At 45.5% G+C, this 27,630-nt stretch overlaps 1 protein-coding gene across 1 annotated transcript in view; it reads left to right on the top strand.

The window, feature by feature from the left end:
- Positions 1-27,630, top strand: part of PNPLA7 (patatin like domain 7, lysophospholipase) — a 1,710,105-nt gene that overhangs the window by 402,979 nt on the left and 1,279,496 nt on the right. Inside the window, exons 13-14 of the mRNA XM_086921192.1 lie at positions 9,253-9,339; positions 18,734-18,834. Of these exons, the coding sequence (XP_086777318.1) occupies positions 9,253-9,339; positions 18,734-18,834 (188 nt within the window). The remainder of the gene's footprint in view (positions 1-9,252; positions 9,340-18,733; positions 18,835-27,630) is intronic.

The following is a 27,630-nucleotide window of genomic DNA, read 5'->3' as shown; positions in this document are numbered from 1 at the left end:
TATACTGTTCCGCGATAAGGGCAGATAGCTGCTCCCTATTTAAACGTGACCTTTGTCATAATAGTTCACTCCATCTGTAAGGGGAACAGAGAAACAAACAAAACACAAATTAGTATTTGGAGGCAATCGTAAAAAGTAATTTTTTGTATTTATTTGTGCTCTTACCACTGTGTTTCAATGTCTCTGGTGTTAGTGATACCCAGAAGCAGGCGTGCCAATGGCAATTAACATGTCAACGCAGTCACCGGCCACATCTTTCATAGCGTGTGCAATCAAATGGTGACGGTCACTTGCCGCAAACTACTGTCATGTACTCAATAGTGCATGACTTTTGTTTAAAAACGGTCATCGTTTACACAACCATTCACACCCAGGCACGAAAACAGACATAAACCGCACCCTCAGACTAACTTCTGTGATATTTAAAATGCATTCACTCTTATGAAGATATTTCATTTCTTATAATCGAGCTTACCCCAATTTGGGGGAGGATCCACTTCACGTGGGACCTCTTGTGAATGGGGTAGCCCTGTAGTCAAACCCTGACGGTGATGGAGATTATTACACACACCAACAGGAAAAGTGACGCATTCGGTGTTGTTGATTGATCATGAATGTGTCGTGTAGATAATACGATCGGGATCATTTGCCAGGAGGAGGAGAAAAATAAACAAAGCCCGTATGGGCGAATGCACACACATTAGTATGTAGTTGTCCTACTTTCAACATACCTTGTTTTTCTGTCTGTCATTCGGTATTTACTTACGCCATCAAGGGTCCTGCCCAGTATTTTCACCTAGTAAGTAGAGAATCCCGCCGCTTGGAGTAGTTTCTGTGCCCGCAATCATGTCTTTTAAACACAGTGTAAGACATGGGCTGCACTCGCCAGCCTGCTTCCGGGGCTGCGTGGACACGACCCCTTGGAGACGTGTGAGCGTACACCTCTGTGCTGCGTGGCTCTACTCGGGTGATGTAGTTCCGGAACCATCAGAACTACAAAACAATGAACTTTATTGTGCTGCTTTGTGTAGTAAGATACTGGAGACCACATGTGAGTCACAGCAGGTTTAATGCAGGAAAGCAACAGCAGACATCCTCGATACAAGCTGGCCAGGCACAAACTGTCTCCACCTAGAACACTAGGAGAAGGCAGAGCCATCTAGATTCTGGAATGCATGACACAGGTAAGAATTACTGTAAGGCATAGAAATAAAGAAAGGATAAATATACAACACATCTCCTCTCGTTGAGAAGGAAAAGCAAACATGTCATGAAAAGGAAACTTAACGCATAAAACTAAGGAAAATTAACCAAAGAAATTAAACAATAACTAAGCATTGAAAGGGACACACGCCACCCCTCTAAAATAAAACTAATCACAACAGAAATCATTCAAGTATACAGGGGGTCTACGGCATCTTTGAGGCCTGGAAACAGGCAAAGAAGAGCTGGGACCAGGGAACACAGGATCCGGGGCATCCCCCCCACCGTCGCCCCTCCCCAAAGCATGCACGGGAACGGATGCAGCAGGAGCCTGAGAGGGAATAAACATGTACCCTGAAGGAGAAAGATCCTAGGCAGGAACAGAGGAAGAAGAGGACGAACAGGACACAGAACCAGGAACAGTATCAGCTTTCTGATAGAGAGCGACCCTCCTTAAATTCCATTTCTCCCCATTTGATAGAACCACATAGTGAGGATAGACCATCTTTACAAGGAAGGGACCACGGAATTTCGACAAACCACCAGAAACGCGACCAGACTTCACCTTCACCAGGTCACACTTAGCGAGTTTACTTGAAACAACCTTAGGAAGCAGACCCACAGAACCCTTACCGGAAGAGTTAGGGACCCCTTTAGACGCCTTACCCACAGAGCACTTGTTGGAAGGATGAGAGGAAGAAGGAGGCAAGCAAGCACCCTTAGCCAAATCCGACTGACAGACCATATCCTTGAGCCAAGAAGGAATCAATTTGGTGCTAGGGACCCTACCCCTCATGAGTTCAAAGGGAGACTTGAGCTGAGTGCCATGAAGAGTAGTACAATAAGCATAGACCATTTCACGAACAAGGGAAGAGACAGAAGAGCTGTTGGAGAGAGCCATCTGAACAGTACCTTTCACCAGTCTATTTAACCGCTCACAAAGACCATTCCCTTGGGGATTGTAAAGAGAAGTCCTGTGATGAGAGACTCCACAATCAGCCAAAAAGGCTTGCATATCATGTGAAACCAACTGTGTGCCATTGTCAGTTATAATGACATTTGGAAAACCTTCCAGAAAGAAAACAGATTTTAAGTGTTTGATGGTAGTATCCGTGGTGATATCCTTTAGAAACTCCACCGACAACCATTTGGAATGGGAATCTACAATGACCACAGCAAACCTCTGCGAAAGAGGTAACTCCGCCATGGGACCAATGAAATCTAAACAGATGGTATGCCACGGGACTTCAGGAAATTGCAACGCACCCATCTGAGACCCCACTGAAACCTTCAGCCTCTTCTCCCCTACCTTACATGTATGACAGTCCTCAACCCAAGAAGAAACCATAGAGTCCAAACCAGGCCACCAGAAGTTCAACTTGAGTCTTTGCTGCGTTAGGGTCTGGCCAAGGTGACCCTCATGCGCTAAGGAAATGAGTTTTGATCTCAAATCAACAGGGGGCACAAATTTATCGCCACGCATTACGATATTGTCATCACAGACAGACAGATCATCAATGACCTTTAAGAAAGGGCGAACAGAGACATGCACACAACTCTCCCTGCGGGAACCCAGTTTTATCAACTGGATGACTTCTTGCAACACACTATCTCTAGACATAGCATCCACCCAGTCAGACCGAGAGAAAGAGCTCTCAGTAAGTAAAAGTACATCATCGATCCAAGCAACATTCTCATCCAAACCCTCGAGGCTGAAGCCAACATTAACACCAGACGGAACAGCCAACCTAGACAGACAATCAGCCTGGAAGTTTCGCCACCCAGAAATGTGGGAAATGTCAAAATGATATTCCTGGAGTTTGGAAGCTAACCTCGCCAACCTCGGAGAGCCAAAGGCCCCCCCCCCCAGGAGAGAGAATGCGGATAAGGGGTTTATGATCAGTCTTTAGGTTAAAACGTATACCCCATAAGTAAGGTCGAAAATGGTGAGCACCCCACGCAGCCGCCAAGGCCTCCTTCTCGATGACAGAATAATTCTGTTCACATTTAGAAAGAGTGCGCGAAGCAAAGGCAACCGGCCTCTCACCGTCTTTATGGGTCTGTAACAAGACGGCACCAAGTCCGTAAGCGCTAGCGTCCACCAACAGAGTGGAAGTCTTGCTGGTATCCAAAGGTGCCAGGACCTTAGCACTGCAAATAGCTTCTTTGATATCATTAAAACACATTTCAAGTTCGGGCCCCCAAGTGAATTTGCAACCTTTTTTTAACAAAGCCCTCAGAGGCAAAGTCTTCTCTGAGAACCTCTCCACAAACTTGGAGTAGTATTCAATTAACCCCATAAATGACCGCAATTGGTCCTTATCGGACGGGCAAGGGGCTAGACGTATTGCGTCAAGGAGATCTTTCTTTGGCTTAACTCCATTGACCGAAATTTCATGTCCCAAGTATTCAATGTCCTGGACAAGAAAGGAGCACTTCTCCCTACGCAAAGTAAGGCCAGTGTCCCAAATTCTATGCAAGACATTTTTCAGAACATGATTGTGATCGGCCACTGAGTCCCCAAAAACCAAGATGTCATCTTGAAAGAACACTACGTTCTTTAAGCCCTTGAAAATTTCGGTAACCAACCTTTGGAAGACACTCGCTGCCGATATCAAGCCAAAGGGAAGACGAGTGAATTGGAAGATCCCCTCAGGAGTGATAAAGGCAGTGAGGTGCTTCGAGGACTCGTGGAGCTTGACCTGATGATAGGCACTCTTCAGGTCGAGCTTAGAGAAGTATCTAGCCCCCTGAAGAGTGGACACCATCTCGGCAATATTCGGTAAAGGGAAGGTGTCCGCAACAACACACTTGTTCAGGGCCCAGAGATCAACACAGAACCTCAATTTTCCGTCTGATTTTTTAGAAATAACAACGGGCGAAACCCATGCCGATGCTTCTGTTGGTTCTATTACTCCAGATTGAAGCATCTCCTCAATAAGAAGTTTCACCTCATTGCGAATAGAAATGGGAATCCTCCTTACACGATGTTGTACAGGCAAACTATTCTTCTTCAACTTAATGAGATGAGCATACCCACGAAGTTCGCCCAACTCCTCCCTGAACACAGACCCAAATTCACTCAGAATACACTCAATAGAATCATCTTCCACTACCATTATCTGATTCTTTGCCCTAGGATTGATGACTATGTAGAGATCGCATTGATGTAACCAACCAAGGATGGGAGGGCCATCAATGGAAACATATACTTTCCCAAATATAGACCTCTTCTCGAAGACAATTTCAGACTCAAAGAAGCCAAGGATTTCAATCTTCTGTCCATTAAATCCCTTTGGAGAGATATCACTCTCCTGTAAGTTTAAACCCTCCCAAAAGGTGTCAAAAGTAGCCTTAGGGATGATGGTATGACGTGAACCTGTGTCAACCATCAACGACACCTCATGGGAGTCAATCTTGAAAATGGCCTTAGGTCTGTTTTGCCTTGGATCATCACTGATGACATCAACTTCGTCAATGACAAGAAGTCTTTCGGGCTCAGCCACGATGTCATCACTATAGTCATCCACAGTGGCTACTCTTTGTTTAGCTTTAGCTTTACACATTTTGGAGAAATGTCCGACTTTGCCACACTTCAAACATTCCTTGTTTGCAGCAAAACAAAACCTTGCGTCAGATGAATGGCTACTACTTCCACATCTATTGCAAAATTTACTCGTGAAAGATTTTTTAGCAGGAGGTCTGGGTCTGTTTTTAACCACGGCAACATTGTCTCCACAGCAATGTTCACACTCCGCCACATTACCTTTGTCAGAAACAACAGAGACTTCTTGTTGAGGACACAACTTATGCAAGTCTAGAACCTTCATGCATTTGCTAGATTCCTCGATAAGTTTTGCCAGGTCAATTGCATCTTTTAAGGACTGGTTCTTGGCAGCCCATAACCTCTCCTGAATTTTCTTACTTGAGCACTGGACAATTAATTGGTCTCTTATAAGTTCGTCGTTCATAGCACCAAACTTACACTTTACAGATAACTCCCTGAGACGAGCCACAAAATCATCTATTGTCTCTGAATCTTTTTGACACTGGGTATAGAATTTATAGCGGTTCATAACCAAATTCTCCTCCTTAGAGAATCTGATCTCAAGGCGTGCAACCGCTTCCTTAAACTCGTCAGGCATTTCCTGGCCATTAGCTCTCAATACAATCGGTAAAAATCTGAAAACCCTCTGTCCCTCCTTGACAAGAGTGCTCAAAAGGATGGCCTTTTTCCTCTTGGCTGAAAATTCCTGTCCATCTAGAGCCTCGAGATAATTGTCAAACATTATATACCAGTCCTCCCAAGGTATCTCAGGAATCCCAGGCTCAGGTAAGAACTGAGGAGGTAAAGTAACTACAAACTGTTGTGCCATGTCCAAGGTAAAATAAACTAAATGAAAATAGAAGAAAATTACACAACCAGGTAGAGTTGTAATTACTGTAAGACCATCATACCTCTGTTCCTTGGGAATCTAGCGAATTTTGAATTCTCGGTGTTTAGAGGGTGTGATCGGATGAAGGAAGGAGTAAGGGTTTGTCCGATGTGATTTTCACGTTCAGAAACTACTTAAGATGGCCGCCACCGAAATTCGATTGAAATCGAGGCTTGGCAAGCAAACAAACAAGAGCTAAAATGGCCGCCACAAGGAAAAGGACGAAAACGAGGCTTGGAATCCAACCTGTTGAGGCTTGGAACGCAAGTAGAGCTGGCCGATGAAGCGTCGTCTCCCAGGCGATAAGGACAATGGGGAAGATGACGTCAGAGCTAACACTCAAGCCGTTGCTAGAGGCTTAGGAGTGCGCTCGTGCTTCGCTCGCGCTAGAGCAAAAGTACTCACGATTTCACCAAAAAGGGCATCTTTTGGCAGAGTTGAGTCGCACAAGGTACAAAAGATGATGAAATCCACACGCAACAGGTTCGTTTCTCTCGAGGATGCTACGCTGCACATTGCTCACAGGAACGATGTCTGGAACGAGTCAGGCATCAGTTGGAGGTCTTCAGAGGGTACTGGCCAGCATCAAAAGCGTCGCCAAAATTGTAGTCAGATACTGGAGACCACATGTGAGTCACAGCAGGTTTAATGCAGGAAAGCAACAGCAGACATCCTCGATACAAGCTGGCCAGGCACAAACTGTCTCCACCTAGAACACTAGGAGAAGGCAGAGCCATCTAGATTCTGGAATGCATGACACAGGTAAGAATTACTGTAAGGCATAGAAATAAAGAAAGGATAAATATACAACACTTTGAATCTGGCAGACACTGCCTTAGCGTTCCTCATGAATGGGTTGAAAATCAGCTCTTTGACTGTCTATACCTCGCCGCTGGCCTGATTAAACATGAGAGAATAGTTCCAGTTGTCTGTAGGACTGAAGATGTCAGTGGAATTAGCTATAATGCACGTATATCCAGACACCAGTGTAGTAGCCCTCACTAAAGGTTCAGAAACGCTACTTCAAACATGTGTATCTTGCTTGTGGCATTGTATTACCTATTTATTCCTTTTGTCCATATAATTTCATTTATTCTATTTTAGTTCATTGATCCCAAAATTACGCTATATACTAGCATAGCGTGTCACGTTGTTAGATGGTTTGGGACGTTAGTATTAAATCGAATGATAACGGGCATGCCAGTCTCTAACTGTGGGCAAGGATAAGAATGGGAATGCACCAACAAATGGAGAAGAATGAAGAAGCCCATGTGGAGCTAAAGGTTTGTATTGTTGCAGGTTTCGATTAAAACGTAATGTATAGTCTCAGTGGATAGCTCAAGATAGATATGTAACTATCATTATAGGTATTAATACTACACTCGAGATACCTTGTTTGTGATCTCAGACATGACGGACTAATAATCCGGGATGTGAGAGGACAGACCTCTCGCCCCCCCCCCCCCGTTAGTATAATGCGTTTTAATTATTGGGGTGGATAAGTGTAAGATTGATCACTGCATAGTTACTTTTTTGTAGTTGGTTCCATGGAATGCCATCGTTAAGCCCTGATATGTGGGTCTTTAATCCGTACACCCATAACTGTTCATGTTCGAACAGGGTCCTTGTGACATCACCATCACACTTGACCTTTTCAATCACCGACCACCATAAGTCATTGTCTGTATGTCCTTTTTCTACAAAATGTGCGGTTAGCTTGGTGGCAGTTACAGATCTCCTGATAGGACTTCTGTGTTCGGTTATGCACACTTTTACTTTCTTCCCAGTCATTCCTATGTACATCAACTGGCACGGGCACTTGATCACATAAATCACTCTGTCTGAATTACAATTTGTGTGTGATCTTTGTTCCCATGCATGAAGCATGCCTAGGTCGTGTGTTTTTGTGTGTTCTGTGAAGGCGCAGGCCACACATGACCCGCAGGGATAGTGACCCATAAACTGTGGTTGATTCCTCAGCGTCATTTGATTCATTTTATTTGTATTCTGTAGGTCTGTTTGCACAAGTGCGTCTCTCAGACTTCTTTTCCTTTTAAAGGAAAGCATGGGTTTGTCAAACTTCAATTTGTTCGATGTTAGCACTTGCCATTTTTTATTTATAATTTTTTTTATATCATTCGAGGATGTATTGAAAGTTGTGACTCATAGGAGTGTGGTAGGTTCCTCCCTCTGTTGTGTCTCAAGTAGAGCTTCCCTAGGTGTATTGGGGGGATCGTTTTTTGGCCTTTTCTATCATTCTTTTTGGGTAGAAACGATCTTCCAATTTCTTTGTCAGTACCTCCACCTCTGTTTTGTATTCGCTGAGGTCGGAACAATTTCTACATATATGCAGAAATTGCCCTATAGGTAGATTCTCCCTTAGTGCACGGGGATCCGCGCTGTCAAAATGCAACAGACTGTTTTTATCCGTTGGTTTTGTATACAGTGAACTCACTAATCCCCCATTTTCTGCCTTTATGGTGACGTCAAGGAAAGACACCTGGTGTTGGTCATGGGACATGGTGTATTTAAGATGTGGATTTTGCTGGTTCAACCATGTATGGAATAGTTCCAATGTGGTCATGTCTCCCTCCCACACCACCAGGATATCGTCTATGTAGCGCCACCACTTTTTAATATTTCCTGTAAAGGGGTTGATAACTCAAGAGATTAGAATGCAGTACTTTGTTGAATCAACAGAAAAATAAATCTATTTTTCCTTGGCTAGGCCCATCGTGCCCATGCCCAATGTTTCGAGCATCAGCCACTGCAAAAGACTCTATTTTGAAAAATGATATTTCATAGTTCTGTGTTCACGACTTGCATTTCTACAGGTCGCACAGGTACGGTTTTCTCTTCCCCACTTAAATGTTGCCCCATGCTGGTGCTGGCATAGAGTCTGCCTTTTGTCCTTTGCTGATAACCTGGGGATATTATTCTGTACATGAGGAGTTGGAGAACTATTCCATTTTATTTATTTTAATTTTTAAACTGCAGAGCTATTTAAAATATTCAATTTGTTAATATCATCTACCTTTACCATAGTCTTATACTTCTACATTGTATGCTTTTGTGATGGTGTCACCCAATGCAGCGTTTTTAACTGGGTCTTTTTTTTCTTGGAGAATAACGTGCTAAGGGGGTGAGTTAGGGTTCCATTTCTGCTAGCACAATAGAAACGCAAGTCCTAGAGAAATAGGTAGTAAAAGAGGCCCATTTTCTGACACTACTCAGAATGCTGCAGAAGTAGTGGAAGTAAGATTTTACTGTAGCAGGTTGTGCAGAGAAGATGCTTATCCATAATTCTTGCAGTGACAAAACAGAAAATCAGGTTCCTACCGTTAGAAGGCCTCTGACTGTGATGGGTAACATTCAAGAGAAAGATAGGTCATTTCATGGTTAGGAAAAGATGACACAAAAGTAATGTTTGCCGCCTAATTACAAGATTACCACCAAGAAAGCATTGATGAAATGGAAGTTGGAGTAGAATGAGTGAGTGGTTCCACTCTTGCCTTTTCATCTGTTCTTCTATAGTCAAGTGATATGGTTAGTAATGGTTCAATGATGTAGTTTGTTCATGGGCCTTTATTTTTTTTTTACTTCCAAACGATAGATGCTGCAAAGACCCCGGTGTCAGACAACATTCCGATTGTTCATAAAAGAACCCGCACTTCATTTTCTAGTACTACAGAAATTCCAGGTAAGCAAGCAGTCTTCTGAAGTAGACGTTAGTGGTCCAAACATGAGACTCCTGTGAACTACCCAAGTGTGATTTCATTTAATTTTCTCACCAAACTGTTTAAATGCATTTCTATGAATAATTCTTGGCAAGAAATGTTAATTAAGTTGTAGTCAAGATGAGAGGACATATTCAGCAAGCACTCCTTTGAAAGTGTGTTTACCAGCAGGACTGGACTGGACTGGACTGGACCGGACTGGACTGGACTGGACCGGACCGGACTGGACTGGGCTGGACTGGGCACCAGTCGTTTCCCTGGTGGGCCGGAGGGGTGGGGCTGGTTTTGTATCCGTGGGGGCCTGTTTTGTTAGTAGGGGCTGGTTTTGCAGTAGTGCTGCAATATTGACCCCTGTAACAAAAGCGGGACCGGTACTTCTCACTAGCATCCCAGTCCCCTCGCCCCCGATGCCGGGGCCGGTCGGGCAGCAATCTGCCATGGCCGGTTGCTGGTCCCAGTCCGGCAGTGTTTATCAGGTTTGTTGAATATTGCTTATTGTGCAGGAAGAATGCATATCCATGATTACGATTTTGCAAAACATTCTTTTGAGTCTTTTGTTTTTCGAGGTTGTTTAACCACTTTGCTGCTATCATCTACTCTTGAAATTTTGGCCAGGTGTTCTTCAAGCTGTTACAATTTCTTTTTCCACAAAAGCTTTTCTGGACAAATCTGCATCTTTTTTCTGACATAATGGGAATTCTACTCGGGGTTTGTGGATTTCCTTGGAGAAAACCGGGAAAATAGTCAAATTGTAACATTTTGTTTAAAAAAAGCACTTTCCAAGCAATAGTCAGCTTGCATGATGAAAAGGTGTGCTATGCTGAGATCGACCTCTTTCCACTTTTCCAGGAATAGGCAGAGTTGTTTTGGTTTTCGTTTTCTCACCGTTTAAAAAAAATAAATGCTTTATTGAACAGGAATAATGGTTATTCGTAAGACTCTCAATTTGGAGTTACTCATGATAAAATATGATTGAAGAGCATTTTGCATAATGTTTTCTTTCCTGCATAATGTCTTAAATTTGGAAGACAAAAAACTGGACTGAAATTCAATTCATATCAACAACACTATACTCTTCTGTGTTCCCATACTTCTGTTGATACAAAATGGTGCTATACTTGAGTGGGTGTACTTTTCACCAGTGAGAGGATAAACCCGAAATGCAGCATGGAGACAATTAAGATATTCCCTTAGATATTGAGGTGATGTGGGCAGCTTCTGTATTTGGGCTCAAGGTCAGGCAGCATCCATAGAAATCTACCATCCCAGACATTTCTGACAACTATATACCCCGGGGCTTCCAGTATGGGTGGCTTACATGGATCTCACAATTTTTTTTTCTTGCCATGACTTCCCTGTAAATGTCATATTTTGGTTAAAATTACAGAATTTCCTCACATGTCTGTGAGTGAAAGTTATAGATTCTGAAGGGATGCGCAAATTCATACCTCCCAGCATTTCCATACGTCTCCGGATACAAACAGTACTCCAATACTGTGGGTGGACGTATCACCTGCAACAGTAAAGGTTCCAAAATCCAAGGTGGAAAAACGAATATCTTTCTTTTGATGACTTTTAATTTCAGTCTTATTGAGAATGTAGGTTGCTGCAGTATTTGGGCTTAGGGTTGGCTGGAACTAGGGAAATCTACCAACCCCTTCTTGTGTGGGTGGATTTAGTGCCTGATATAGTATAGGCCCCAATCAACACGGTGGAAGCAGCATGATTTTGCCATTGAATTTCAATTGGTCTTGGTTTGTGGGTAGCTGCAGTATTTGACTGGAACACAGGGAAACCAATTAACCCCAGGCATTTCTGGCAATAAAACGCCTGGGGAGTTCATGGTTGTGTGGCTTGTATTGTTCTCTCTGCAGTTTCTCACCCACAATGTCTTGTAAATGTAATTATGTATAAACACACCTTTACTGTCAACGGGAGATGTCTGCAGTATTGGAGCCCAGGGCTAGCCGCCACTCATATAATCCTACAAACCTTGGTCTTGAAATCCAAGCTTGCATGGATCTCTGTACATTTTTGTTCCCAAAATGTCCTGCAAATACCTTAACACGGTCTAAAAACTGCTTGCACATTACAAGGGGAGGTGGATGGGGTGGGGGGGCAGCAATATCTGGGCTCTGGGTATACTTCTGAAAACTTGTTAACAGGGTGAGTCCAGGATTGTGTGGCTTGCATAGATCATATCAATTTTTCTTACCTAGAATATATTATATATGTAATTGTGCAGGGTATAACACTCTATTACCTCGTATGTATATGAATGAAAATTCCAGAACGTTCAGCCTCCAGCATAAGTCGTACTGTCCTCCTGTCCTCCTGCATTCCCTTACTTGTACTGATTATATGTAGGCAAGGAAATCTGGGGCTTATAGAAAAATCTGGAAGCAATATTCGGGTTCTAGCTAGATCTTACAAAGACAAACCAAGCCAGCCGTATTTAAACTCTGCACTGAACAAACCAATCTTAAAACAAATTGTGTCAATCAGACACATGTTTCTGCCAATTAAAGATATAAACACCCACTGGAAATCTCTTAAGAAGGTCTCCTCTTGCAGACTGTCACCAGTACGAGGAAACCTTGGCTCACCTAGTCTGTATCTGTCCAAAACAGATGCATGCATGTTGCACTTTGTTGAAACCACTGTTTTTAAAATCCGGCACCAGCACTTTCTCAGAAGCAATGGAACTTCTTTTTAATTTGGAAACCCCTTTGGATCTGTCAAGGCTAGCAAAATTTGCACAACAACTGCAAGGAATCATAAGTAAAGTCTCAGCCCCAGTCTACGTATGTATCTTAAAGGTTTTATGTATATCATTTTCTCCTATTATCGCAGTGCTTGGAAATTAACCCAATTAAAGGATATGTCGATGTTAGTGACCAGCCAATTCAGTTCTGTAGGAAATCTGCAGAAAGGACCCCCTTCAAATAGCATTCATTTCCTACCCCATCTCGCATTGGACATAAAACCTCAGTAAGTAGGTAGACAGAGTCTGCAAAAAAAAACTAGCACGAGCTGCTGCCCTAAAACATGTGCGTCAGCACAATCCTTTGATTTTGCTTTTCTGTCTTGTGTGCTAACTTCAGAGCTGGGTACATCATATCTAAGGACTGCTTACCCATAGCCCTACTGACTATGGGTTCAGTTTTCAGGATTACCAGCGGACAAATCTGTTATATTATGCCAATCTCCACAGTACCTGATCAGTAGCTGACTGGTGTTTTGGCTAAACATATGCTCCCTATAATGTGCACTAATTACAGGAATGCATTTTAAAATGTACTAGTATGAGGGCACCAGTCCGCTCATAAGTCTGTTCCTGGAATCCCCATTTGATTCTTTACGAACTGATCTCCAATTCATGAAACATGATCTCACAACATATATGCCGCTGAGACAGCCAAGGGTGAAAAGCTCGAGCTGTTGGACATACATGACAGACAGGGTGACCTGTCAGTTCATACAGAGAAATTGGAGAGTTCATCCCGCCCCAATCATATTAAGATTGGGGGGAAGGGGGGTTTGGTGGGGGGTTGTCCGAACAGGTGCAATAGACTCTGACGTCTCAGGCTATGTGGGCGCCCTGTTTCAATACATCCTGGGCGCATACAATGAAAAGGACATCCATATTGACAGAGCCCACAGGGTGGGATGCCCAGGATGCAGTAACAGAAATGCAGACATCCTGACATGTGTCCTCAACTTTCAACTGAAGGAGGAGATCTTCAAAATGGCAAGGGACCATCAACCACTTCAAGTTTTTCCATCACACAGCTGCACTTTACCAGAACCTCTCTCCGTGATCACCCTACAGCGTCAAAGGGACTTTCGACCCATCACTGAATTCCCTTGAAGCAAAAGGATCTTCTATGGTTGGGGATACTCATTCTGCATCATCTACCGATGGGGCGGTTACTTGCATCCGATTAAGGCTCTCTCGGAAGCACATGAAATCTAAGTCTAACTAGCACTGAATTGTGAGACTCTCCTCAGAAGTAGCGCTATAGTGGAAGAAAGAACGGCGGTCCTTGATAAGGTAGTGGAGGAGACTGGTCGTTGACAACAGGAGTTGCACGCCTCCATGTCTGGGACTGCTTTTAAATAAAGCAGTTTTGTTTTTATGTAGTCTTAAAACGGGATGCATTTGTTATAAACAAAAAAAGAAATATTTTCGTTTCATTATTAAAGGGCAGGTAGTGGTCTCTGGGACCACTGCCTGCCCCTAAAACATATTTCCCCCTGCATTTGCAAAGGGGAAGGGGAAGGGGTCCCATCGAGACCCCTTCCCTTTAGCGATTGCATTACCACCCTCTTGAAAAATTGAAAGTGTTTTGCGACCGCTATAAACACTATTTTGCAAGTCGCAATTTATTTGTGAGTATCAAAGTAGTGTTAGTACATGGCCCACATGATTTGTGCATGGGCAAACGGGTCATAAACCCTTTGCACATGCAAAATCCCGTCGTACAACAGGAACATAGAGACTATACGTGCAACTCAGCAGCTCATAAAACCCATGCTCACATAGACTACTTCCTAGGGCGTGTGGAGTCACTAGCATATTGGAAACGGATACTGTGGGACTGCCCCAAACTGGCTCATTTTTGTGAAAAGATCCTTAACGACATAGGCACCACCTTTAATACTCCACTACCCTGCCTACACACTCCTATGGCTGTCTAACCATCTGACGTACCCTCTAACATCACAAATGGGCAAACAAATATCTTTGGCATTGGGCATAGCACAAAAGGCGATCCACTCATTATAGGATTCAGATAAACTTGCAGACTGTACATCATGGTTAAATTGGATATGGCATATCTTGGATTTGGAGTGGCTGATAACTGTTGAATATAAACTAGACTCCTATCAGGAGCTGTGGGTCCCTTTCATATGACTGCTGGCACAGGAATTCAATGAACTGACATGCTCCAAATACCTTAAGCTGCTACACTGCTGCATGATCAGTGGCTGCTCAACCAGTGGATGGTCCTTCAGCGAGTGGGGATGGAACACTATAAGGGACACACGCTCCGAGCTCGTGAGTGGCCTTGCTGATGTAGATGTGATACTGCAGATACGATCAATAGGGGTGGGGCCAAGGGAGAAGGAGGGGATTTGTTTGGTTGGAAGCGATTTTGTTGTAAGTTCTTTTCTGTGAAACTAAACCAATGAAATAGAATTGATTCCTTAAATGTCATACTAGCAGACAAACGTAAAACCTTCATCACACATGCATGCAGCTTTGGAAATTGTACAGTTGTATGGTTCATTTTGTGCACACTAAATATCAATGGCTGGTTCAAAACAATAATAGATAGGGGCTGGGCACTCCTTTTGTTTTAGGCTATATGTTTAGTTTTAGACCTTTTTGTATGCGTGCTGCTAAGGTAAGCACAGTGTCCAAATTGTGCACTTCTAATCAACAAAAAAACTCAAGTGAAACCACTTGACCTTATGCGCACTGTTGCAATTCCTGCTGGAGGGCTACTGTTTAGTTTATCAACACAAATTATTTCAAAATATTCAACAACATAAACTTAATCTAATGAGCTCAAGCATTGAATGATTTGTTCATTATTGCTTTACTTGTATCATTTTACAAACTTCAAATCAAACATTATGACCAATTGCAATTTCATTGGGTTACAATATTTCATTAGATGTTCACATATACATGTTATACTTTTTTCAATGCCCTATGCATTTCGGGCCCCTTGGCCCTTCCTCAGGGGATGTATCTGTAAATAAACAGAAAAATTCATACTATTTGACATGATCCTTCAACATAATAGAGAATGCAGTACAAGAAAAATTTCAACATGGTGACTTTGTGTTGTTCAGAGTAAATGCATGCTGTTTGATGATAACTGAAGTTGTGCAGAAAAGTAAGAGTGATAGGAGTGATCAATTAATCTTTAAAGGAGTTCATGCAGTCTGGAAAGATGATTGAAAAACCAGCAAGAAAACTATACCCGGGAGGAAAACGACTAAAGGACATGCGTAGGATTATTTCCCATGTGTGTAATGGAACGAGAATCCACCATGGATGTGCATGTATCACACGACATGCTATTTCATCAGCGGTACCAACCTTTACTACGCTAAATAGAATCAAAACAATAGATGCCTTCTTGCTTAGGATCCTGAAAAACGCGAATAAATACCACTGAAATGCAGCTGGTATACAACATAGATGGCGTGAGATTCAATGAGAAAAATATAAACCAATCATACCTTCGCATTAGTCTTGCAATGTTAACGGTTTGGTCATCAGGACTCTAATATTGTTACATCCCCGTGCTGGAAAAATAAGTAATACGCGGTCACAATCACGCTCAGTAGTGAACGGAAGACCAAAGGTTCTTACTGTTAGATTCGCGACGTTTACCTGACACGGAAATGAAAACTCCGTGAAACTCCGCGACGGGAAACCGTAGGTGCTGCTACGCTTCAGGAGAATGCGGAAACGCGGGTGGGCGGATCTATACGTGGTGTTTTTAGAAGACGGACTGGGAAGTACTGATGGAATTCTATGGTGTACTTCGGCGGCCATGTTAACCTGGACGATCTATTAGTTTATGTGGTGACTGTGTAGTAATGAATACATGTAAAGGGAAGAGAATGTGAGGGTGAGAAGAAGACTGAGATATGCTGATGTGTCGTTTCAATGTGCAGTATAGATAAACAATAACTTAATGTATGAAACGTGCTTCAGTTGCTGTACTTACAATTAAACAACATTATTACTTGTTGAACACAGGTCGCTCGCAGGCAACATTTGTGTCACGGCCACGTATTCTCAGGATCAGGTGATGCTATATGGGGTCCACCTCCAGACTGCCCTATGCTCAGAATTCAAATCACACTGAGCATAAAGTAATCAGGTGAGGGAAAAAATAAGAAACCAAGAAGGGGCTGGAACAGGACGGGAGGCTGTAATGAGAAACAACAAAGAAACACAAGCATTAATGTCATGACAATGCTAACTACGCTCAAGTATTCTCGCTAGGACACCACCTACCACGGGTACTAGCTACAATCTCTTCTTCTCCCTCTTGGTAGGTAGTGAATAACCTGAATCCACGATGACTACTAGTCTGAAATGCAAGAAAGAATGTCAGCATTCAAAAAGGTATTCAATCAGCCCAAACACTTCTACATCGCTCGCCACTGTCACACACACCTTCCAGCCTTCCTGGTGGTTCCAACAAAAATCCCCAAAATTGTAAAGTCTTCAATAAAAAAATAAGAATCAATAGTGCACCCAAAAAACACTCCAAATATCCTCTGAGTAGTTCCAAAATTGAGCTCCAGTCAAAATACAGTCTTAGTAACACAAAGTTCCATTATCAGTAATCCAAACGTTTATATCGCAAACGATTTAGCCCAAAGTCCAAAGTACAATAATGCGTTTGCAACTACGCTTGTAAGCTCCACAGTTCATTTCGTATTCAAACTCACGGAATCCGGTAACAGCAGATGATGAAGAATTCCTTCCGCTGCAAGGACTCCGCTAACACCAGCCGGTGCTAGAACAGCGCTCAACAGCCGTTGAACGCTCCAAAGAGAAGCCGCCGCTTCCCACTCCTTCGTTCTCTCAGCCGAGAAAACACCGGCGAATGCGAAGAGCAGCTAGATGACACAGCCGCTGCACTTCTCGTCAGCACGCCGGAACCAAAACTTCCGACACTCCAAAACTCCTGCAGAGGCGTACGGCAGCCGCCGCACGCTCTCATTCCTCGAATGAGAACTCCGCCTAGGCAGAACGCCACAATGCGGGATACACACCAGTTCTAACTCCAATTACTGGTCAAAATCACATACACAGTCCGCCAGTAATCAGGTACCTTTATAGATGCTGACTCCTCCCTTAGGCTAAGCTTTCTGGGATATGTAGTTCTTTCATTATTGTACGATCATTCTAAATTGTCCCCCTTCGGGAATCTCAACCATGACAATTTGGGCAATATTTACAAAAAACATCCAAGGTCTACTCGATTATTGATCCCTTTCGGATCCTGCGAATCTAGTTTCCTTATCCAAAAAATTTCTCTTTGTAATAATGCCTTGGTGGGATCCTTACCAGGGGTGGGTTCAACTACCTCAAGTACCTGGAACTTTAGCTGAGCTATGGTGTGTCTGTTTTTAGACCAATGTACTGCTAAGCTGCTGTTGGGATTGTTATTACGTATAGTGCTTTTGTGCTCAGATATACGAGTCTTGATCTTGCGTTCAGTCTTTCCGACGTATAAGAGCCCACAGGGGCATTTTACAGCGTATATCAAGTTTGTTGAATTACAGTCGGCATTATGTTTAGTTTTTATAGTTTCACCTGTGTGAGGATGTGTGATACTATTGCTCACAATCACGTTGTTACATTGTACACAGTTGTAACATTTCTTAGTTCCACTGAAAGTCTCTTGAGAATTCGTCTTGGGTAGTTTCCTCAGAAAAGCTATGACTTGCTCTGAATTGTAGTGCGCGAGCAAAGAGAGTAAGTATTATTCCCTAGAACAGTCGAAGATAAAGCCAGCACTACAATATAGGTATTAGCTGAAATATACATTTGCCTGTGTTACATTAATCATGAAATTATTATAAAACTTCAACTATGTTACTTATAGTGATGTAATCAATGATATATTCATGTGACATGATTTCCTGGAAAAAAATCAGGGTTGAGTGATTTTATTTCTTGCGATGTGTGATGTCATTAAGATCGAATGGTAAGTGATGTCACTTCCGGTACGCCTGGTACTTTTGTGAATCGGCGTTCATGCACTACTTGTGAAGTTACCTCCACGATAAATATAGGAAATTCCCCAATCTGAGCTCTACATCCTTAGTTAAGAGGAAATAATCTAAATTCTGGCGCACTTGTCTGGAACCCAAACTAATGCGGGTGTTTTAGAAATTTGTATGAAGTACTCCGTTCCTTCTACAGGACAGAACTCCGAAGAGTGAACTCCATGACAACATAGTTATGGATGTTCAAAGAAGACTGGACCATTAGACAGAACCTTTCTAACTTATGTCCAACGTGCAATTATTGCTGGATATTCTTGTTTTACAAATATTTACAAACCCTTCAAGTGTACCTTGGTTCCGTAAACATTTGTGGATATGGTTCGAGAAGTTTGTTGATCTCCCTATGGAAAAATTGATATGTTAACACAAAATATTCTTTTATCAACTTCTTTAATCATGCATGTTTAAAATTGTGGTTAATTCAAAGGTTTGAGAGAAAGAGTAAGTTAGATTGAGCACTATGTTTGAGGTGTTATTGAGGTATTCTCTCTTTAAAGCTCATAGTTATTTCATTTATTTTTCCAGGTAGCCCCATTGGTACGAAATCTGACCTGGATATGGCATATGAGAGAGCCAGAGTTAGCCTTAGTTCAGATGATGTTTCTCCAATCCCTGTGGTTAACAAGGTATACAGCGCTTATCTGGTTTTACAGCAAATGTGTATTTGTAATTTACACTACCAATTATGGTTTGAATACTAGTTTCATTGTGCACACTTTTACTTTGTTTCCACAGCCTTAGTTTCATTATCAGGGAAATTTTGTTCACAAAATTGTAACAAACTGTTGAAGTTCAAGTATGACTGAATAGCCAGTGGGAGGGATGAGTGTGTTAGACAGTAACAAATGACAAGTATCATGGATTTTGTTTATATATTTGTTTGGGAAAACATTCAACAATAAGAACACATGTCCATCTTTCATTATTCCCAAACCAATCCATCCAATAACCGATCCCTATCATAATTAGAAAAACACTTCCCTTAACTGCCTAGGGAACTTTCAGCAGTTTCAAGGAAAATGCCCCTCCTCGCTTATCATTACTGCATGCAATTCTTATAGTACCATGGAAACGGAATCTTTTCCACAGTCTCACTACTTATGGGAATTACTTGGTACAGAGGTTCAAGCAAGGCAGTCTGTTTGCTGCCCCTCCGTTTTAAAGTACCAATATGAATGCAATGGTTATATTGGTTCTGGTGCCAATCTTGACTAATGTTATAAATGGTATCCTTGCTTCTGGAAAGTTCCATCCCAGTTGAAGTTAGCATTTGGGTACCAAGTTCCATCCCAGTTGAAGTTAGCATTTGGGTACCCTTCATACAAAAAGACTGCACTTCCCATAGATGAGTCCACAATGTATCACTGTATTTCATATCTGCCTCTGATCAGTGAGAGTCTGGAGTTTGTAAGCAGTAGCGGGATCTCTGGAGATCCATCTGAAATGGGATATGGAAGAATCAAGATCCCACTGGACAAGGTAGCACCAGCTGTGATTAAAGATCTTGTGTGCATGGAAGGAGGAGCTCTGACCGCTCTTGTTTAACAGATCTGCCACTCATCTTTGACACTGTGGATAATGCCTTACCTTTAAAGAAGTTGGAGCAGTTTCTTCTTTTCAAACAGGAATCAAATTGTCTGCTCAGAAGGTTGCTTTTTTCAGCATAAAGGCTTGCCACAATAGTCACTGCTATACCCACCTATGCTCCAAGTTCACATACAACCTGTGGCTGAATTACCCAGGAAAACATCAGATGGTTTTAAAAATGTATTCTGAAGCAATGCAGCATGATGTCTGGCTGCTTTTCAGGCGTCCACATAAGGAGATTGTGCTTCACTATGTCTCAATTGGCTCTAAAACTTTGGTCATGCTGGTGTGTAATGAAGCCCCGATACACCCTCTCCTGTTCTATATAACAAAAATCTATATATTTGGCAGGACTCAGACCTTATGTTCAGAAGGTAAATAAGGAAGTCCTTAAAGGCTGTAACGTGTACCTGCATGTTAGAACTGGCTATTTCTGGTAGGCTAAGGCTGACGCCAAAGCCAGGAAGAAACCACCATTCTAGTCAGGGCAAGGAAGTCACACGCCAAGATAACCTCTGCTCACCCCCTTGGTAGCTTGGCACAAGCAGTAAGGCTAAACTCTGAGGCAATGTGTAAAGCATTTGCGCCAGCGCACAACAGCAACAACATACTAGGCACACCACAAAAGAGACTCCACACAAGGTTATTATAAAAATAACTTTTGTATTGTAAAAACACATCAGATAAAATCACACATATACATGGTGCCAACTGGCACGGGCAATATTCACAGGGATTATGTACACAAGACAGGGCCACATGGGCCACTGTCATATTCAGATATAGCACTTCTAGATAAAATGTAGAATATAAAATCACTTCTAGAATAAAGAATAAATGTAACATAAAATGGTAATCACAAAGATCACAACCAGTATCCACTGGTAACAGGAACCAGGATCTTACTAGGACCACCTGTACTAAAAAGGACAACCACCTAAGAATAAACACATTTAGGGGTATAAACCAGAACACCTTACCCATGATGCATAAAACACATTCAGAGGAGTAATAAAGAGAAAACACATGACGCCCTAGACATTCAGAGGTGTTGAGAATAAAGCACATGATGCAATAAAATACATTCAGGGGTGCAGCGCAAGAAGACACATGATGACTAAACATTCAGAGGTGCAGCGCATGGAAAGAAAGACACATAATGCATAAACCTACACATTCAGAGGTGCATAATAAATCAATAGCGTAAAAACTCACATTAGCAATAACTATTAAAAAGCATAGAAATCACGTTGCACCAACACTACATAAGCCACTACCTGTGGCCGTCCCTAGGCCAACTGGCCTTGTGGGGCAAAGATGCCCTGAGTCCAAAGTCAGGGTGCGCTGCCATGCAGCGCCAGTTTCAAAAGTACAAAAACCTAAACGTGGCAGCCGCCCACAAAGTGCTGGGCAGCTGGGATCAAAAAGCTGTGGTAGGGCTCTCAGTAGCCCCTAGAACAAATCTGCGCCACCTGAGCCACACAGGCTCTAAAACAAATATCTCTCTGGAGCCCTCTGGCTCCCCAGCAAAGATGTCCCCCCTGAGCCTAACAGGCTCTATTCAGCGTTGGGGCGACCCACTGCCATCCGGGGCCGCCCTTGAAGCCCTCATGGCTTCATACTACAAGAAGCGCGAGCTCACGCTACTGGGGAGGGGCGGACACCGACCATGTGTCCCGGCGCCACTCCGTTCTCTTCTGCCCCCTCGTTGGAACCTTGCAGGGCTCAACACTACCAAATGCCCTCACGAGCCTCGCAGGCTCGTAAATCAAAATTGCGGGCATGGAGCCTCTCGGGGCTCTTCACACGTTGGGGCGTCCCACTGCCAACCGGGGCCGCCCTGACTCTGCCTCCATTGGCACCGCCAGCAACATCACGGAGCCCCCCCAGCCCTCTTGACTCACCGGGCTGTTCTCGGCGGGGGCTCCTCTTCGCCCGGTCTCCCTCCCTGGGACCGGGTCACTTCACCGGCAGCGTGCGGGGCTCTCCTTCGCTCGCGGTGGGGGCAGGCACCGACAATGTGCCTCGCGCCCCCGCCGCAAGTCTCCGCCTGCCGCTCCTCTCCTCACTCGGGGCTCCCTCTGCACACGGGAGCCCCAGAAGCCGGCCACACTCCTCCTCTCTTCCTTTCTCCGCGGCGGGGGCAGGCACCGACAATGTGCCTCGTGCCCCCTCCGCTCCGCTCCTCCGGCGCGTCTCCTCCTCCTTCTCCGGGGCTCCCTCAGGTCAGAGGAGCCCCGCAACGGCCGCCATGCTTCTCTTTCTTCCCCCCTCGGACTCAGGAGGCGGGACTTCCGGCCGGCCGCGCCGGCATTGGCTGGACGGCCAAGTGCTTCCGGGTCGCCGCGGGCAGCGCGGCGGCCCCTTTCTTAGTCAGGCAGGCGGCGGCACAGTTTCCCGAGGAGTGGGCTCCCTTGTGGAAAATAAATTATCGCGGCCAGGTCCCTGGCAGGGTAGGCACCTGCCAGAGGGCAAATAAAATCAAAAATAAGCGAGGTGGGCACTCGCATGTAAATATCATAATAAGGACAACGTCGCAGGGTAGGCACCTGCCAAATCTCACGCATCGGGTGTGAGACGCTAAAAACGCCCGTAATACAGCAAAGAGCTCTCTCAAGGCGCTAGGGGCATAGACAAGCCCACAGGAATGACCCCTGCATCAAGAAGGGTCCCAGCATCACAGGTTAAGGTCTCCAGGGCAGAACAAAGTCCAGCAAAAGTCCTCAAAGATGCAGCCAGGCAGGGGGACAGCCAGGAAGAGTCCCCCAGCAGTCCATCAGATGTCCAGGAGCTGGGCAGGGCCCAGGGATTCCCCTGAGCCCCAGCAGCAGCATGCCCCTGGCAGATTCAAGTTAGAAACAAGAACATTTTGGAAGGGGACACAGCCCCTTCTTATACAGTGAAAAGTCTTTGAAGTCTTTGAAGTCTCAGTGTGAGAACCAGCTGGACTGGTTTAGAGGGAAGTCCCTTCAGTATCCGGGACAGAGGTGACAGTCGCCCAGCGGGAGGTGGAGCCAGCTTTGTAGTTAGGCAGGCACAGCCCTTCACTATCAGGTGCCATCTCCTCCCACTTCCCTGGCAGCAGATGCTGCCTTTCATCCATGGGCTGACTCAGACAACCTCCTGGGCTCTCCAGCCCCTGTCATCCTCAAACCAGACAGTCAATCCACAAGCAGGCCCAGGCACTCTGGGCCAGGCTCACCAGCCAATCACACGCTAGACACAAATTACACAAATATGAAACTTCTAAAAGTGGCGCTTCTAGACTAGACACAGTCATGCCGCATATATCATTTTGCAGCATTCATTCTCACGAGTTCGTACATACCAAACTCGCCCCTGCACTCCCCACACATCCGGAACTACCATGGGCATACATATTCCCCATTCATTCCTATGGGAGGGCAGGTCACTCACCATACATACACAGAGAGCTCCAGCACTTTACACTGTACCACAGTGAAAAAGTACGCAGAGGCCTAAAATCACCAACACCAGGTTCCATAAACAGGCTAGGAAAAAGCAAAAAGTCTAGGGGTGAACCTGTCCAATGGGCCGGGTCCAACACAACCCCCTTCCAGCCAAAACGCAGGGTAGACCAATCACTCCACTGATGGGCTTCCTTGCTTTGGGCGACAAAACACGGACACGGACCCGCACGGCAGGGACACCCTCCGGTTTTTCGCCACTCTGAACCTACATGGTTTCCTCCAAACAATAACTCTCTGACCCAACTAGGATACCACACTGGTACTCCCTAGTCATCCACAGCCAGGACCAGGCCATAGGCCATCCAAATCACAGGTCCTAACTAATCCACAGAGCGGGGGGTAGTAACCCCTGGCATACAATAGCCATTCTCCACTCTCTCTCTGTGTAGCTACAACTACCACTGATCCAACAACCTAGGGTCCACACCCCAGGCTGACCAGAGGTCACGGGCCAGAATGCCCCACCCTACCTCTACTTCTGGGTTTCCGCACCCTCACAGAGAGGCATTCACCAGAACACAATTCTCCTACCAGATCAGGATCTCAATCCATCACTGGTCTACCATCTGGAAACTATTCCACTTCTGAGGTACAAAGCACAGTCCCTCTTCAAGCAGGTGGGGGGGACACAGCACACAGCAAAGCCCCCTTTCCTCTACCTTAGTGGAAACAACAAACTGCAGGTGAGCCCCAGATCACACAGCAAGGGCAGCCCCCTCAGTCTCTTCAGCTGATCCACTTTGGCAGAGATTCCTCTTGACCTAGAAGTTTCCTAATCTCCCAACCTAAGATCTAAACCCTCAGGTTGCACCGGGGTCAGAAGTAAGGACACCGTCCCTCTGCACCCCCTTCCAGTTCCAGTATGTCTCAGGCTAGACAGAGCACACGCCAGCGGCGTATCAGCGACACACTCTCCTTCAGTACTCCCTATCACAGGGTGATTCTCAGTATGTCCCAGGCTAGACAGAGCACACGCCAGCGGCGTATCAGTGACACACTTTCCTCCAGTACTCCTTCCAGGTCAGGCCACAACCCCAACCCGGCTTTCCCCCCTCCTCGGGGAACGACCTCCAGAGGCCCCACAAATGGTCAAGCACTCTAGACGGTCAAATGCTCAGCGAGCCAGGACTTCTGCACCCTCCACTAGGAGCGGTACTGCCCAACACTAGGACCGCCGGAGTTCTGGTTACAGACACTCCCCGTCCTTTAGACACAGGAAGATCCTCCTCAAATGACCTATGTACAGCTTAGGCCCCTGACCTGGCTTAGGGAACCCTCCAGGCCCTGAGATAGGGTTTCAGGCCAACGTGGGACACACCGTCCCACACTCACTCCGCCTCCACTGAGACAGGGCGTGGGCCCCTACACCCCTACCATACTAATGGGACCTAGCTGGGTTACACATGAACCTCTTCCCCCTTCACAGGATCATCAGATACACAAGCCACTCCTTTTGGAACCACTCCCTAATGCCTCTGCAAGACATCTAGCACACCGCCAGACATCCACCTTCTTGTCCAGTGCCTCTGCAGGACCTCCTGCACACCACCAGAGGCACACCTCACGTGCAAGCTCCTTAAAAAAAACCTCACACCAACTCCTCCAGTTCAAGACACCATTCATCCACACGCTCCCCCTCCAGACTGGTGAGACAGTTCCTTACTGCCTTTGACTCACAACCTGTCACCCTCTTACTGAGCACCAGGCACCATACTCTGGGAACTGGGAATGGGACTTCACACGCACTAGACACATTTAAGCTGCCACCACTGGATCCTACCACACTGGGGAATCCAGACACACACACTACACTCAGGGAACAACCACCCTACTGAGCTAGTCATTTCTCCTCACACTCCCTCTCTTCCATCTACCCACACAGGGACAGGATTTGGGATTGGACACTGGACTCAGCAAGGGATTCCTAATCTATGGGAACCTCCCCCTCTACTGGCGTCCTGCCCTGTCACTTTCTCTCATCTGCCACTAAACATAAAGCGCAGAAACACATTTGAAAATGACACTCTTGAGGAAAAAAAATCAAAAACAATAATCCCAAACATGTGACTATCTGAAAAAAACAATTGTAGAGTATTGTAATGTAGCCAGTTGTCGCTATGGCACTGCGCAAACACAAGTCCAAATCCGCACCGCTGACCAACAATGTTAGAACTGGCTATTTCTGGTAGGCTAAGGCTGACGCCAAAGCCAGGCAGAAACCACCATTCTATTCAGGGCAAGGAAGTCACACGCCAAGATAACCTCTGCTCACCCCCTTGGTAGCTTGGCACAAGCAGTACGGCTAAACTCGGAGGCAATGTGTAAAGCATTTGCACCAGCGCACAACAGCAACAACATACTAGGCACACCACAAAAGAGACTCCACACAAGGTTATTATAAAAATAACTTTTGTATTGTAAAAACACATCAGATAAAATCACACATATACATGGTGCCAACTGGCACGGGCAATATTCACAGGGATTATGTACACAAGACAGGGCCACATGGGCCACTGTCATATTCAGATATAGCACTTCTAGATAAAATGTAGAATATAAAATCACTTCTAGAATAAAGAATAAATGTAACATAAAATGGTAATCACAAAGATCACAACCAGTATCCACTGGTAACAGGAACCAGGATCTTACTAGGACCACCTGTACTAAAAAGGACAACCACCTAAGAATAAACACATTTAGGGGTATAAACCAGAACACCTTACCCATGATGCATAAAACACATTCAGAGGAGTAATAAAGAGAAAACACATGACGCCCAAGACATTCAAAGGTGTTAAGAATAAAGCACATGATGCAATAAAATACATTCAGGGGTGCAGCGCAAGAAGACACATGATGACTAAACATTCAGAGGTGCAGCGCATGGAAAGAAAGACACATAATGCATAAACCTACATATTCAGAGGTGCATAATAAATCAATAGCGCAAAAACTCACATTAGCAATAACTATTAAAAAGCATAGAAATCACGTTGCGCCAACACTACATAAGCCACTACCTGTGGCAGTCCCTAGGCCAACTGGCCTTGTGGGGCAAAGATGCCCTGAGTCCAAAGTCAGGGTGCGCTGCCATGCAGCGCCAGTTTCAAAAGTACAAAAACCTAAACGTGGCAGCCGCCCACAAAGTGCTGGGCAGCTGGGATCAAAAAGCTGTGGCAGGGCTCTCAGTAGCCCCTAGAACAAATCTGCGCCACCTGAGCCACACAGGCTCTAAAACAAATATCTCTCTGGAGCCCTCTGGCTCCTCTGCAAAGATGTCCCCCCTGAGCCTAACAGGCTCTATTCAGCGTTGGGGCGACCCACTGCCATCCGGGGCCGCCCTTGAAGCCCTCATGGCTTCATACTACAAGAAGCGCGAGCTCGCGCTACTGGGGAGGGGCGGACACCGATCATGTGTCCCGGCGCCCCTCCGTTCTCTTCTGCCCCCTCGTTGGAGCCTTGCAGGGCTCAACACGACCAAATGTCCTAACGAGCCTCGCAGGCTCGTAAATCAAAATTGCGGCCATGGAGCCTCTCAGGGCTCTTCACACGTTGGCACTGCCAACCGGGGCCGCCCTGACTCTGCCTCCATTGGCACCGCCAGCAACATCACGGAGCCCCCCCAGCCCTCTTGACTCACCGGGCTGTTCTCGGCGGGGGCTCCTCTTCGCCCGGTCTCCCTCCCTGGGGCCGGGTCACTTCACCGGCAGCGGGCGGGGCTCTCCTTCGCTCGCGGTGGGGGCAGGCACCGACAATGTGCCTCGCGCCCCCGCCGCAAGTCTCCGCCTGCCGCTCCTCTCCTCACTCGGGGCTCCCTCTGCACACGGGAGCCCCAGAAGCCGGCCACACTCCTCCTCTCTTCCTTTCTCCGCGGCGGGGGCAGGCACCGACAATGTGCCTCGTGCCCCCTCCGCTCCGCTCCGCTCCTCCGGCGCGTCTCCTCCTCCTTCTCCGGGGCTCCCTCAGGTCAGAGGAGCCCCGCAATGGCCGCCATGCTTCTCTTTCTTCCCCCCTCGGACTCAGGAGGCGGGACTTCCGGCCGGCCACGCCGGCATTGGCCGGACGGCCAAGTGCTTCCGGGTCACCGCGGGCAGCGCGGCGGCCCCTTTCTTAGTCAGGCAGGCGGCGGCACAGTTTCCCGAGGAGTGGGCTCCCTCGTGGAAAATAAATTATCGCGGCCAGGTCCCTGGCAGGGTAGGCACCTGCCAGAGGGCAAATAAAATCAAAAATAAGCGAGGTGGGCACTCCCATGTAAATATCATAAAATACGGACAACGTTGCAGGGTAGGCACCTGCCAAATCTCACGCATCGGGCGTGAGACGCTAAAAACGCCCGTA

The sequence above is a fragment of the Lissotriton vulgaris genome, chromosome 5, assembly GCF_964263255.1.
Source record: "Lissotriton vulgaris chromosome 5, aLisVul1.2, whole genome shotgun sequence".
Classification (NCBI taxonomy): Eukaryota; Metazoa; Chordata; class Amphibia; order Caudata; family Salamandridae; genus Lissotriton; species Lissotriton vulgaris.
This window is presented reverse-complemented; position numbering and strand designations above follow the sequence as displayed.